At 38.2% G+C, this 15,447-nt stretch overlaps 2 protein-coding genes across 2 annotated transcripts in view; one reads left to right on the top strand and one right to left on the bottom strand.

Annotated features, from left to right (window-relative positions):
• The window catches only part of BMX (BMX non-receptor tyrosine kinase), a 62,234-nt gene extending 59,837 nt beyond the window's left edge, over positions 1-2,397 (top strand). Inside the window, exon 18 of the mRNA XM_036745560.1 lies at positions 1,384-2,397. Within this exon, the coding sequence (XP_036601455.1) occupies positions 1,384-1,458 (75 nt within the window). The 3' untranslated portion in view covers positions 1,459-2,397. The remainder of the gene's footprint in view (positions 1-1,383) is intronic.
• A 3,301-nt stretch (positions 2,398-5,698) lies between these two features.
• The window catches only part of ACE2 (angiotensin I converting enzyme 2), a 60,013-nt gene continuing 50,264 nt past the window's right edge, over positions 5,699-15,447 (bottom strand). The window contains exons 15-18 of the mRNA XM_036744843.1: positions 14,052-14,152; positions 12,095-12,208; positions 9,971-10,165; positions 5,699-6,061 (exon numbers count right to left, since the gene is read on the bottom strand). Coding sequence (XP_036600738.1) covers positions 5,944-6,061; positions 9,971-10,165; positions 12,095-12,208; positions 14,052-14,152 — 528 coding nt within the window. The 3' untranslated portion in view covers positions 5,699-5,943. The remainder of the gene's footprint in view (positions 6,062-9,970; positions 10,166-12,094; positions 12,209-14,051; positions 14,153-15,447) is intronic.

Below are 15,447 nucleotides of genomic sequence, written 5' to 3' on the forward strand. Positions count from 1 at the left end.
CAAACAACTATGTATACCCAAGATAAATACAGGATAAATCGAAGATAATCAACAGAAGGAAGACAATAGCATTAAGGGGAACCCTAAGGTTTCTTATAGAAGGCGGGCCTTTTAGCTGGGACTCAAAGGAAGCCGGGGAAGCTGAGAGGCAAAGATGAGGAGGGAGAGAGTTCCAGGCATGGGGGATACCACTTAGAGCGGACTCACTTGGCACAGAGGTATGACTTCCCCTATTGGTATTTGGTAGCTTAGGAGTTAAATAAGGACAGGCAGGAAGGATTGGCAGAAAGAACAAGAAGGTAACATTTAAGAGTGGAGGAGAGAGCACAGGTTAACTATAGCATCAGTACTGAGAAAAGTGAGGCCAGAATGGAGAAACAGGGATGAATGAAGGGACTAGGGACCACGGCAAGGACGAAGAATAAATACAGGAAAAGGGAGGCAGAGGGAGAGATATGACCAGGAGGGTATGACCAGGAAGGGGAATTTCAGAACTCAAGATCATAGAGATAGAATTGCTCTGAGTCATGATAAGGGGTGACCATCTCTGAGTGACTCAGGTAGAATGAAGATGGTGGTCACAGGCAACGAGGAGGCTGAACAACTGGCATGACAGTGTGTTTAAAGTGGCATCAGAGTGATTATCAGTTACCAAGAATCATGGCAAGTTCCAGGGTAGAGAGGAAGACTGTGAGGGTGGTACTGAATTGAGAAAGGAGAGTGACCTGGTAAATGACCAATGACAGCAACAAGAATCAACATAGGGATACAGATGGATGGAAAGGCTGATGAATAGTGGCTGTAGAAAGAGTGTCTTAGAGTGGCAGTGGGGAACAAGCATGATTCTAATGCCTCCTCTGTGTGGGGTGGGATATAAAAGGGGAGAGATTAGCACTAGAAAGGATGGTAAGGAATAAGCAGTCTCCTGGAGAAAATATAGTCCCATCAGTATAAGTAGAGATAAAAAACATGAAAAGAAGAAAGTTGGTTCATCATGGCACAGGTATTCCAAAGGGTACAGTGAAAGGAGAGAAGAAAGGAGGATAGGAATTTCAGACTGCTAGTGCTGAATTGTGTAAGGATGACAGTAGGCAGAGAGGAAACAGGGAGAAAGGCAGAGAAGAGAGGCAAGAGCTAGAGCCATCTCCTCTAAAAGGGAACTAGTAGTCTCTGGGCATGTGATAATGTATAGACATGAATGGAGAGCCCCAAAATTGGGAGGCACAAACTTATTTTCACACCTGATGTATAAAATCTGGCATGTTTCAGCAAAGTCTCCCAAGAGATAAGAATACCTACCTGCAGAATGGGTAGATACTTGTTTTTGCTAATAATTTGTTGGAAGATCAGTCACCCCAAACAATGACTTTTCTTTTCTTTTAGCTTCCAGAAAAACGTCCCACATTTCATCAACTCCTATCTTCTATTGATATACTCCGGGAAGACGACAAGCCTTGAAAACAGAAAATGGAAGAAATACATAGAATGGATATAAATCCTGACAAACATCCTCATTCTTTTTTAGGGAAGTAGAAAGGACTGAGCTCTCTGTAGTTTACATGCTTCTACTCAGTGTTATCTCATTTATTGTTTGCCCTTAATAACCTGGAGGAGTGAACAAGACAAGGAAGGAAAGTTTCCAGAGATGTTTTTTTTTGTCATCTAACATTTGTTGGTATTCCTCCCAAGAAAACAATACTCCCTTGACATAAATAGAATTACATTTTATGTCTGTTTCTGTTAAAGAGCAGTCACTCTTTACTATTTTTATCAATTAAACAGGAATTAAAAGTGATTAATTTATTGAGGCTTAGTTTATCAGACTGAATTCTTATTCTTTTTCTTAGATTATCATCATTAGACTTAGAATTGAAAGCAACCTTAGAGAGAGATCAATAACCCAGACCCCTTATGAAGTCCAGAGAGGAGAGGGGAGAGGGGACTACTGAGGTCACCTTAGTAGTAAGTATCTGAGTCAGGATTTGGAACACAAGTCATCTGGCTAGAAATCTAGTGTGTCATCCTCAAAAGCTTAAAAAAGAAGCCATCATAGTGATTATGGTAATTTTGACATGCTGTCAGATTATATGTTAGGTTTATTAACTCATACTTCCAAAGGTTCTCTTTTATCCCCACCATGTACTATTTCTGCAACTAGGGTACCCTCGTGGTGGTCTCTCATTATGTATTCTATGGTCCAAACCAATAGGCATAATGTTTGGCTGAAAGCCATATTAGAGCTACAAATTTTTCTACTCATGATAAAAATAAAGTGCTATGACTATTCAGTTGTGGAGATTCTTCTGAGCTACTAGTGTTTCCTCTCCATGTATCCCACCCCCAAAGATTTGTTTTGGGGTTTTTTGCATATATATACAAACTTATGTACATATGATATCCCCCTAAATAGAATGGAAACTCCTTGAGGGCAGGAACTGATTCATTTTTGTCTTTATATCCCCAGTGTTTAATAAATTCTTGCTGATTGTTTGAAGACATCTCATTTCATTGTTGGACAGGTCCAATAATAAGAAAATCCTTTATGTTAAGCCAAAATTCTCCTCTCTGTAACTTCCACCCATTGATCCTAGCTCTGTTCTCTGGAGGTACATGTGATAAACCTAATTTCTCTTCCACAGGAAAGCATGGTCATTGATGACATTTTGTTAGTTCAATAAGAATCCAATCTCTGAAATGTGGCATGTGAAGCACACTTTGTTTAAAGTCAATCTGTAGTTGTATAATCTTCTTAGTACAATCTTTGATGACACTATAGAAAGATTGTGATATTTAAGCAAGAGACTTAGTCTTACCATACTTTTTCCCTAAACATCCATGGGTCAAATGGAAAGTTTGACTTTGGAGGAAAAAAAATAAGTTCTATTCATTACATATTATATGACAAGTTGCTTTTCCCTTGCCCTCATCTCTCTGAGACTTTAAAGGAGTCCATAGAATCACAGAATTTTAGTACCTGGAGGTAGCTTAGAGATTATCAAACAGGGTTACACAGCTACGTTAAGTGTCTGAAGTCGGATTTGAATTCAGGTCTGATTCCAGGCCAAGTAGGGAGCCACCTACCTTCCTCAAAGTGAGGGACTAAAGATCCAGAGAGTTCAAAAAAAAGGAACTGATCCCTCTCTGTGAAGATCAGGTTCCTCAGGGTTGAATCCAATCTCTATGTATAGGTCTAGAGCCAAGGGGACTCTTGAGAAAGAGAAGATGAGTGTCTCTGCCCCCTGGAGCCAGAAGCAGTTTTGTTATTACAAATTTAAAAGCAACAGCAACAACAAAAAGCAATTCCTAATTTGTCAAACCACTGGATAGGATTTTCAAATGCACCAAGCCACTCTCATGCCCCTCTTGTCTTAAAAGAGTCCAGAGTGGCCCTTGCAAAAATGTCTGATTGCCCTGGAAGCCAGTTGGAGCCTTCCTTCCATAGAGAAGAGTGAATTTCATCAACTCATCTACATAAACTCATTTTGAACATTTTGGTTTAAGGCTTTTTATCCGTTTTTTAAAATGTAAAACCACAATGATACAATAATAATAACTCATTTCTATTGTGCTTTAATAACATTTATAAGGTATTTTCTTCCCGACCATTCTCTGTGATAGGTAATGCAAAAATCATTCTTCTCATTTTATCTGTGGGAAAAAACTGAGGCATAAGTTAGTTAGAGTCACAAATCTAGAAAGTATCACAGCTGGGACTCAAACTCGGGCTTTCCTTCCTTTTTTGTTTATTTTTTTTTCCAGAGGGTGATAGGGCAATTGAGGTTAAGTGACTTGCCCAAGGTCACACAGCTAGTAAATATGTTAAGTGTCTGAGGTCGGATTTGAACTCAGGTCCTCCTGACTACAGGGCTGGTGCTCTACTCCCTGCATCACCTGGCTCCCCCAAACTCAGGCTTTCTAATTCCAGACTGGCATTCTTTTCTGTTCCACTGCAATGTCTCCCTTGAAAAAAGGCATAGTCTTCAAGTTTGAGTGAAAATTCAACATCCAGACTTGCCTGGATTACCAGATCTCACTGAAGGTGAGCTCATACCAATTCTTCCCTTTAAAAAGTTTCCTTGGAGGTCATTGATAAGCAAAAATTCCCCACATGCACCAAAACATTTATGCCAATACTTTTTATGATAGGGAAGAGCTGGGAATAAAGTAGATGCACTTGGGGAATGGCTAAGCAAATATTGGTACATGGATGTGATAGAACATCATTGTGTTGTATGCAGTGACAAATACAATACATGCAGAAGAGAATAAAAAGCCTAACATGAACTGATGCAAAGTGAAGTAGGCCTTAGAGCCAAGAAAACAGTATGCACCCTTTTTCACTCTTCGACTACCTTTGATTTCTGAGGTTCATTTTCAGCACTGATTGTGGGATCACACATAGAAACACACTATTGAAGACAAAAGTCACCTTTCTTTTTGTTTTAGTTATGGTTTTATTATTATTATTCAACAACATAATTGTACATCTCATTTTTGTATGGGGAGTCTTTATCCCCCACCCCCCTTACTGGGAAATTTCAATAGTTGGCTCATGGCTTGGTCATTGGGAATGGGAATCCTGTGATTGTAAGAGAAAGGGTTAAGGGAGTATGTCAGATCTAATCAAAAAGTATGCTCATTCTTATGCTTGGTTCTCTGGCTGGGGAAGTGGGGAAGAAGGGGATAAAAACATTGTTCTTGTCTTCAAGAGGTTTATGACCTATGAGTGCCCCTCATTGATACAATAAGAGAATAATAAAGGGTACTACAGAATCAATCCTGCACCTATGGACTCACAGAGAAAGTTCTAGAAGGCTCTGATAATCCTTATCATAATACCAATTATCAAACTCAAAAACTGGAAAAGTTTCATGATAGAAAAATAGCTACCTGGGGAGATTGTAGGATTTCAAACAACAAGGAACGTTAGAAATAATCTCGTACAATCCCCTCATTTCAGTGATGAGAAACTGAGACCCAATAAGATGAAGTCACACAAGATATAAATAGAGTCTGAACTTGAACCCGGATACTCTGACTTCAGATCCACTGGTTTCTTCCTTCTGCCTCCAAGATTCTCTGGCTGCCTTTGAGTCTCAGGTCAAATCCACCTTCTGTAAGAGACCTTTCTTGGTCTCTCTCCCCTCTCCCCTCACCTCCTGAGTGCATTCCCTCTGAGATTACCATCTATATACAAATGTATACATCCTATATGTACATAATTATTTTGCATGTTGTCTCCCCATTTAGAACGTGAACTCCTTGAGATTAGAGACTAACTTTTGCTTTTCCTTACATTCTTACCTCTTGGCACAGAGCCTGGAACATTGTAAGCATTTAACAAATGCTTATTGGCTATGCTGCCTCTTACCCTATTAACCCCAATTCTGATTCCTTCCAACCCCCTCACCTCTATCCTTTAGAATTGTGCCTCAGGACTTGGACCTCCATCTGGGCCAGCTGTTATAATTCTTAGAATGAGCTAAAGATGTAACTCATGTTGTCCATTGTTCTGTGGCTTCCACTTGTTAGTGGACCATCAGCCTGCTAAGTACACCATCGTTACAAGTGGTAGATCAGCACCTCACACCCAAAGGTTACCATTTGCTGTTGCAAAATCTCTTTTCCCACCTCAAATAATGCAGTAACTTGATAGACTCAGACTTCCTTCTTCTTGAGCAGCCTCATTGCCCCAAAGAAGCCACTGTTCCTTTATTTTTTTTCTCTTGGGGAAATGGAAGAGATGTGTAGTTCTGAGAAAGCAGTAAATAATAGAAACACAGTAGATTTGGTCCTGTAACTTTTTTGTTGGAGTGGAAGCAGTTCCTGATTGAAGTTGCATTTTGGTTTTTCAAGGGCATTTACAGGAGCATCACCTGTGTTCACTACGTGATGTTAATATTTACAGGAAATGAAATGAGGAAGAAAATAAGAAAAGATTTTCTAAAATGAAGTTTGAACTTCCTCAATGCTTTGGAAACCTGGATTATGTTGTCCCCCAACAGAATGCACTTCACCATAGGGGTTCTCTACTTGCTTCGTTTCTCCTCCTTTCTTTCGCCTGTTTTATAAAAAGGAGATAACATTAGTAAATAGGAACTCTACAGACCAGAAGGGATAGGCACTGGGCCCATGATTTCATTGAAATAGAACAGCGGTTCCCAAAGTGGAGCCACTTGGACCTCTGGGTGTCCTCAAGACCTTTTCAAGGGTCTATGACATCAAAGATATTCTTACAATAGTTTGTCTTAACATTACTACATAATAGTACTTAATACATACTACTTAATATAGAATAGTAATGTCTTAAAGCTAAGACTTTATTTGCTTATTACAGAACCTCTCCTTTTTCCAACCACATATCCATGTAATATATTTCAACAGACTGAATGCAGAAGCAGATATGAAAATCCAAGTATCTTTGATTAAGGCAGATGATGAAAGAGATTTACAAAAATTAGCAAAACAATGCCACTCTTCTCACTAGTTTTATTTTTCCATAAAATGCATATTTATGTTACTGTATAGTGAATTTATTGTTATTTTAATGAATCAATAAATATTTAATATTTATACTTATAATTTAATATATAAACATTAATATACATATTTAATATAAATACATAACAAATATTTAATATTTATTTACATTTATTATTTGATACATTCATATTACTATTTAATATAAAACAAATATTTGATGTACATATATAAATAGTATATATTTAATATATAATAAATAGTATTTATTATTTAATATAAAAATTAAATTTCTAATGTGGTTAAATATCGATAGATATAAGCCATGTAAATAAAAGGTCTTTAGAGCACTCAACAAGTTTTAAGATTGTAAAAAGGTCCTGAGATCAAAAAGTTTGAGAATCACCGATAACAGAATTTCCAGGTGGATGAATTCCCTCTACCAATATGCTGGCACCTTTTCTACAATTTATTATCTCAGGGATTTGACTGGATAGTGGAGACAACAAATAACACAGAGCCAGCTTATGTTAGAGGCAAAATTAGAAACCATGTCTCCCTAGCTTCTATGCTGCCTTTCTATCCACTATACCATGCTAGCTCTCCTATCACCCGCTAGTAAAATAGAAGCACAAACATCCGTGGAACTTTGATCGATGTAAGGTAGATCACAATCTTTCATATATTCACTTAAGTACTAGACCGTGGGGACGCAATAATTTAAAAATGACAGCCTCTGTCTACAAATGTTTACATTCTGCTATATAATCTAGATCAGAGTTTTTTAACTTGAGATCCATAAACTTTCAAAAATACTTTGATAACTGTATTTTAATATAATTATTTTTCTTAGTAATACCTTGCATTTTATTTTATGCATTTAAAAACAAACAAACAGTATTTTAAGGAACCATGGGATAGCTAGGTGGTGTAGTGGTTAGAGTGACGGCTCTGGACCCAGGACGACTTGAGTTGAAATCTGCCCTTGGAGACTTCCTAGCTGTGTGATCCTGGGCGAGTCATTTAACCCTGTTTGCCTCAGTTTCCTCATCTGTAAAATGTGCTGGAAAAAGAAGTGGCAAACCTCTCCAGTATCTTTGCCAAGAAAACTCCAAATGGAGTCATGAAGAATCTGACACAACTGATAAACAATTTAACAACAGTTCAGGGAGCCAGTAGGCTTCACTAGACATGTTAGAGCAATGTATAGAGTGCTGGCCCTGGACTCAGGAAGACCTGAGTTCAAATCCAGCTCCATATATTTAGCGCATGACATGAGAAAGTCACTTAATCTACCTGTCTAAGTTTTCTCATCTATGAAATGGGGATAATAGCACCTACCTTCCAGAGTCATGAGGATTAAATGAAGACAGTATTTGTAAAGCACTATGTAAATGCTAGCTATCATTATTAAGTATTAAGTGTCAGAGCCAGGATTTGAATTCTGGTCTTCTGGGTCCAAGGCCAGCTAAGTGTTTTTTACACAAACAAAGCCAATGCAACCAAGATTAGGAGGGAAGGAGAAAATTGGGAAAGAATTTTTACAACCAGTTTCTATGATAAAGGCCTCATTTCTAAAATAGATAGAGAACTGAATCAAATTTATAAGACTACAAATCATTCACTGATGGCTAAGTGGTCAAAGGATACGAACAGGCAGTTTTCAGAGGAAGAAATTAAAGCTATCTATAATTATATGAAAAAATTCTCTAAATCTCTATTGATTAGAGAAATACAAATCAAAACAACTCTTGGGTATGACATCACACCTATCAGATTGGGTAATGTAACAAAACAGGAAAATTATAAATGCTGGAGAAGATATTGGAACACTAATTATTGGTGAAGTTGTGAACTGATCCAACCATTCTGGAGAGCAATATGGGACTATGCCCAAAGCGCTATAAAAATGTGCATACCTTTTGATACAGCAACGCCACTTCTAGGGCTGTATCCAAAAGAGATCATAAAAACGGGAAAAGGACCCACATGTACAAAAATATTTATAGCAGCTTTTTGTGGTGACCAAGAATTGGAAATTGAGGGGATGCCTTTGGAAAATTGGGGGAATGGCTGAACAAGTTGTGGTATATGAATGTAGTGGAATACTATTGTGCTATAAGAAATGATGAGCAGGCAGACTTCAGAAAAATCTGGATTTATATGAACTGATGCTGAGTGAAATGAACAGAAACAAGAGAACCTTGTACACAGTAACAGCCACAATGTGCAATGACTAACTTTGGTAGACTTGGCCCTTCTCAACAATGCAAGGATCTAAGACACCTCCAAAAGACTCATGATGGAAAATTCTATCCACAACCAGAGAAAGAACTATGGAGTCTGAATGAAGATCAAACAATACTGTTTGCTCTCTCTCTCTTTTTTCTTTCTCATGGTTTTTCCTATTCACTCTAATTCTTTTTTACAATATGACTAATGTGTAAATAGGTTTAATAAAAAAGTGATATTCTAAAAAAAATTATTATCATTCTCATTTTTTAGTGGCCCGGATCTTCTTGTCTTTAGTTCATTGTTCTTTCCTTTATAATGGATGTGTTGTACTCAATGCAGCAAAACTACTGACTAACCCTGACAAACCATGTTAAGATGTAATTGGGAAATGTTTAACAAAATAAATAAAAATATAATACAACATAGATAATGTTAATTTGTGGTTTTCTAAGTCAATATACTGCCCCCAGTGATCAATTTCTATTTGAGTTTGGTGGTCATGGCTCATGGTTGTTATTCTTCATTCTCGCAGAGGACCAAAATGACATCACTATACTAAAGTCAAGTTACAATGCGTCTGACTGTGGCTGATCAGACCAATATGAGCTCAGAATGTTCTACAACACATTGGGCACAAATAGTCCATGTGAACACTTGGGGTGGGTTCTCTAAATTTGCGTGTCTCACATTTCTTTTGAGCTGTTTTAATTCTGCTTTGCTCATAAAGCACAGCCCCTTCTTTGATGAATGTGTAGCATACTGGACGGTCCTGTGCCAGTGTCACACAATCAGTTCCAAAGTTCTTAAGAGAGGTCTTGATGTGTCATATTCAATGCAGCAAAACTTCTGATTATCTTAAACTATATTAAAATGTAATTGGGAAACGTTTAACAAAACAAATAAAAATATAAAACAATATAGATAATGTTAGTTTGTGGTTTTCCAAGTCAATATGCTGTCCCCAGTGATCCATTTCTATTTGAGTTCAATAATACTGTCAAACTCTACACCATGTTTTCAGTTTCCCATTCAGCTTACCAGCCCACACGTGTCAAAGATGAGAGGAAGATCCCCAGTGGGTTGGGCAAATCCTTGTTGGAGGTTTACAAAAGGATACATTCAAGATGGGCTGTAATCTATGTCTTAGAGGGAGTGTCCCCATCAATGAGATCACATACCCATTAGAATGCAGGGATATTGAAGTTCTAATCCTTACCACAATCAAGTATACAGACCTCTAGAAAAGGCTACTTACTTTCTTCTGTCTCTGACTCCAGTATATATTAGGAGTAAAATTCCAATCACTACAATTCCCATGATCACTCCAAATATAATAAGCCATACAGTGACAGGTGGCTCATAAGGAGGTTCCAGTGTGGGAAGGATGCCCACAAACTCCAGGGTCTGGTCATTCAGGCGGAAGGCATCGTTGATGCGGCTCCTAGAGAGCCTGTAATTAAGAGCACAACTAATTAAAGAAAGAACCTAGAAAATAAATAAATGAATACACCACATAAAGAGAAAACAGAACTCACTGGAAAAGACCCCGATATTGGGAAAGATTAAAGGCAAAAGGAAAAGGGAGTGGCAGAGAACGAGACACATAGATGGTGTCATGGAAGCCACAAACATGAGCTTGGACAGACTTCAAGAGATAGTGGAAGATAGAATGGCCTGGCATGCTTTGGTCCATGGGGTCATGAAGAGTCAGATGTGACTGATCAACAACACAAATATCTAAAAATATATGCATATGCGTATGTATATATTGATATTATCTATGTGTGTCCATGTGTATACATATACACACTATAGATACACTTACACATCCATGCACACACTTATGCATGAACATAACATATACACATGTACACATACATACATACATACACATATGCAAGATACACCCATACACACCTGGAAATGAGGAATGAGAGAAGGGTACTTTGGGATTCTTGGAATTTCATCCATTATACCCCAAGTGAAAACTCAGAGCCCTTGTCACAAATTCACAATAAGTTGTAAGTGGTTTCAAGGCAGCTCTGTCTACCCCAGACAGGATAGGTCTATTTCTTAGAAAGGAAGGAACAGCTGAATAGCAAACATTCTGGACTGAACTGACAATATTTTCCCAGAGCATTTACACTGATTTTTGATGGCCGGGAAGACCAGATTTGTGATTCCGTTGGTAGAAATATCACAGACTAAAGGTCTCTACAATTCAGCCTGTCACTTGCTCTGTAATTTATACTCTTAGAAGTAGGCTGGAGTGCTGAGAATTTACATGACTTGTCCAGGGTCATACAACCAGCAGGTATCAGAGGCAGGGCTTGAACCAGGGTCTTCCTAACTCCAACGACAGCTCTCTAACCAGTACTCCATGCAGACTCAATATGGAATAATCTCCTCCACCTCCTCTTCTCCAAATCAACAAACAATAAAAAATTTCCTCTGCCACTTTTTCCACTGCAGGGAGGGCAGTAAAGAGGTTTGTTAACTGGAGAGGCCTGAGGTTCATGATGTAATTGAAAGCTGAGAGAGAGGAGTACTCCTAGCTAAAGCTCTAAGATCATTTCTGCTATTTCAGGCCAGGTTATAGCTGTGTCCCAAGGCATATAAGCAGAAAGGAGAGAGGAACCAAATTTGAATAGTCCCACTGGTCCTCAGGACCTTCACAGCCTGGAAACCTGGGAACAGTGGTGTGCTGGTAAACGTTTAACAACTGGCTCTCCAAACAATCAAAAAACCCTACATGACTTTTAATCTTCGTTATTAATATTTTCTCCATCACTTTTAAAAGTGTAGAACCTAGACAATTGTCTAGACTCTAGACAATCGACCAGCCAATCTCTAGCATTTGGCAATTTCTGAGATGTAAATTCTCACAATGAAAATTTAACAATCAGCTTTCCAAAGTCTATATGAGCTGGATCCAGCACATCTGCCTGGAAACCATTTCAAGGCTACATGGGAATTGCTTTTAGCTAGTGAATCTGAAGGCATAGAATGTCTGGAGGCCTCTAAGAACTCCCTGAGTCCCACCTGAAATAGATTTCAGGTCAAATTTCTCAGGCAGATCCTCATCTAAAGTCAGAGTCTATTTATTCCCAAAGGAGAAAGGGAATTCCTAATGGAGCTTGGCATTGGCATATAATAGAATCTTAAACCATAACTGTTCACAGGCCAACTGAGGATTAAGAAACCTCTGGATATGATTCTTCCTCTTGTGCCCTTTGGTGAAAGACATAAGGAGTTTTTGATATGGTGTCCTTCACTGATGATAGCAACTATGTCCCCCAATACACACACACACACACACACACACACACACACACACACACACATTTTCTTGTCACTTAATTAAAAAACAAAATGTCACCTGATTGCTTCTTCTACTTCTTCTCTGGGAACATAGCTCTCATTTTGAGGGGTAGTGACAAAGAAATAGAAGGAGATCCTGGGTTTCAAATCATATACCCACACATCTTCATGCCTAGGGAGAAACACAAGATACATTATCCCTTATGACATATATGCCATAAGAAATAACTTGAAGTCAAAGGACACTAATTGGTCATATGCATCCTTCTATTCTAGAGAGAATAAGAGAGAAAACAGTATTCAGAAGAGAGTAGTAATCTGTAGAGAGCAATGGATCATCATCAGGTCACAGGAATCATGGTTGGTCATTGCATAGCTCAGTTATTATGTCCTTCAAAAGTTATCTTTACAATATTGTTATCAGTATATAAATTGTTCTCCTTGTTCTGCATCAGTTCATACAAGTCTTCCCAGGTTTCTCAGAAACTTTCTTTTTTATCATTTTTATCATATCATTTTATCATTTCATCTTTTTATCATTTATCCATAGTATTTATATTTGTTACAAGGGTTTATTTTTCTTTTTTTCCTGATAGGAAGGGACAGAGAAGGTGGGAGAGAAAATAAATAGTTGTGAATTAAAAGAATAAAAAGAATTGTTTTAAGAGAATAGCAGTAAGAATATGGAAAAGTGGGATGACATGGGAGGTAGTGGGAAGAGAGGCACAATATGGGATGGAGATAGGTACGACCTTTCATTATCCTTTCTCCATTCCTCCCTCCTCATCAGACTCCGAAGAAAACGTTAGTAGATAGAAACCCTTGGCATTAATCAACTAGCATTTACAAAGCACCTACTATGTGCCAGGCAGTGTTGGCATGGGGAAAAGGGGTCAAAAGCTGTCATTGTGTCAGTTCACAATTCCACCAACAATGTATTAGTGTCTCAATCTTTCCACATCGCCTCCAACATTTGTTGCTTTCCCCTTCAATCATTTTAGCCGATCTGATAGGTGTAAAATATCCTTGTGTATACTCTATTAGGTTCCTCTGCCCACTTAGTTCTCTATTATACTAGTCTCACTCTGGTCCTAATCTTAAAGAAAGGAATCCAGGAAGGGGATAAGAGAGAGAAGACAAAGAAAGGGCAAAGTTTATCAATACAAAATATTTTCATTACAGCTTTAGGCTTCTAGTATTGCTGATAAGCTCTACAAAAGAAAATGGAAGTCTCCAGAGAGTCTCCAAAGGAAGAGAGGGGAGAGGCTGTTTAATTTGGCCATAGGGAAAGCTTCACCCCAAGAAGATAGTCAAGATGTCCATGACCTAAAAGGCAGAAGTAGAGCCAGGAAGGAAATAAAGACTGGCTGGCCAAAAATGGAGGCCCCAGGAGGAATTCGCCAATAGGAGAAAACAGGAAATTATTGCAATCATTCAATTTGCCAGACTGAAAAATATACTATTCCCTTTTCTCATCCTGGCTCCCTTGCAGCCTCTTATAACCAGGACAACATTTCCTAGACCACCACTCTCCACTCAACTAGCCAATGGGCAGGAAGGATTCTCATTGCTCAGGTAACAAGAAACAATCCAAGAAGAACGGTAACAACATACGATAGTAACACTTACAAGAACTCCTGAGAAAGAGACCAAGTGTCAAGAAGAGGAATGATCCCATACCATGAATAAATGGCCTAAATGAAGTTGGTACGGAGAAACATAAAGTGAAACAGAAAAGGAGGGCTGGTCATGCCTGTTCATAGAACCAGGCAAAATAAGCCAGAAGATACTACTGCCATCAACATACTTCCAGCCCTGATAGCCTTCTTATGTCAAGCAAAAAATTCAGCCAAACTCTATAACAGCAAATACATCGAACAGGTCCCTTACAGTTCACTGGAAAGGGATTGGACCTTCAGGTTAAACTGAATATCCACCTCCCCAAAACCCTATCCCACCCGCCAAACTAAGACAATGGTATGGAGTTGATCTGAGAACCCAACACGTTCACTCACGTAAAAAGGATGGTCTCTTTTTTTTCTTGTAAAAAATACTGTCTCATGGCAAAAGCAATTGACGCCTGGAACAAATACATTTCATTTTCATTCCATTCATACTGTGGAGGGAAAGAAAGATAAAATGTAAGCACCTGGAGGGCAGAGACTTTTTCTCTTTCATTGTAGTATTATTCCTAGGGCACAGAACAGTGGGCATACTACTGTATGTCAGCAACTTACAAATGCTTGTGTGATTGATGACTTACCAAAGGTAATTTTATGCTGAAATCAGCAACTACCTGTTCCGAATCTGAGGCTTCTCAAGTTCACCAATTGCTTTGGCCTACAAGTATAGGAAAATAACTGCTATGTTCTTGTTCTTCAGCGTGTGTTTTTCATAGCTTGCTTTCCCCAGTCTAGTCCTGACTCCGGTATGTAGTCTATAATTATTTTTAATAGAGTGTCCCAAAGTCTTTAATGCAGTCTTTAGTGCAGTTTTAAACATTAGTGATGTAAATATCTTAAAACTGTACTAAGACTTTTGGAATGCCCTGTATATAATTTTTTTTCATTCACTAGCTTTGTTGATCCCTGTAACCTAAATGGTATGTTGGGTCTTTCCAATTTTGCCATCCTTCCTATTCTTTATAGAAATAAAAAAGAGTTCAACAGCGATAGGAGATGTTTCACAAAGCCATTTTTATATCTACTTCAACTTAATTTCTTCAGTAGGTTTTAGTCTTGAACAAAAAAACATGAAAAATAAATAATTATGGATCTCTCTAGACACAGAAGTGATTCTTTTTTTAAAAAGGGGTTGAATTCTCATCACGGGCTTAACATTACTGTAACAAGGCAACTAGAACCGATCAATAAGCATTTCTTCCAGACTACTGAAAAGTACCTGCTCCCTGAGACCCAAGACACTTAGGAAGGATCATAGGGTCAGGGATTTAGAGCTGGGAAGGACTTCTGAGGCCATCTAGCCCAAGACCCTCATTTCACAGAGGAGGCCCAGACTAACCCAAGGTTAAATACATAGTTAAATAGGTAGTAAGTGACAGAGTCAAGATTCAAACTCAGTTCCTCTAACTCCAAATCCTTTGTACCAGGCGGCCTCCTGTTCTAAGTTTAACATTCCTTAGGTTGGACATTATGATCTTTGTCAAAATGTACAAGTGGCCTCTTTACCTATCCACAATTCTTATCACTGTTATCAAAATATTTAATTTCTACAATGAATGAGTGTATGCATGTAGTATAGAGAGTGGGTAAAAAATGCTTATTGATTGATTGATGAATTTTAGCTAATAATAATAATAGCTAACATGTATATCCCACCTACTATGTGCCAGACCCTGTGCTAAGCACTTTTACCAAATATTATCTCATTTGATCCTCACCACAACCCTGG

The sequence above is a fragment of the Trichosurus vulpecula genome, chromosome 2 (assembly GCF_011100635.1).
Source record: "Trichosurus vulpecula isolate mTriVul1 chromosome 2, mTriVul1.pri, whole genome shotgun sequence".
NCBI lineage: Eukaryota > Metazoa > Chordata > Mammalia > Diprotodontia > Phalangeridae > Trichosurus > Trichosurus vulpecula.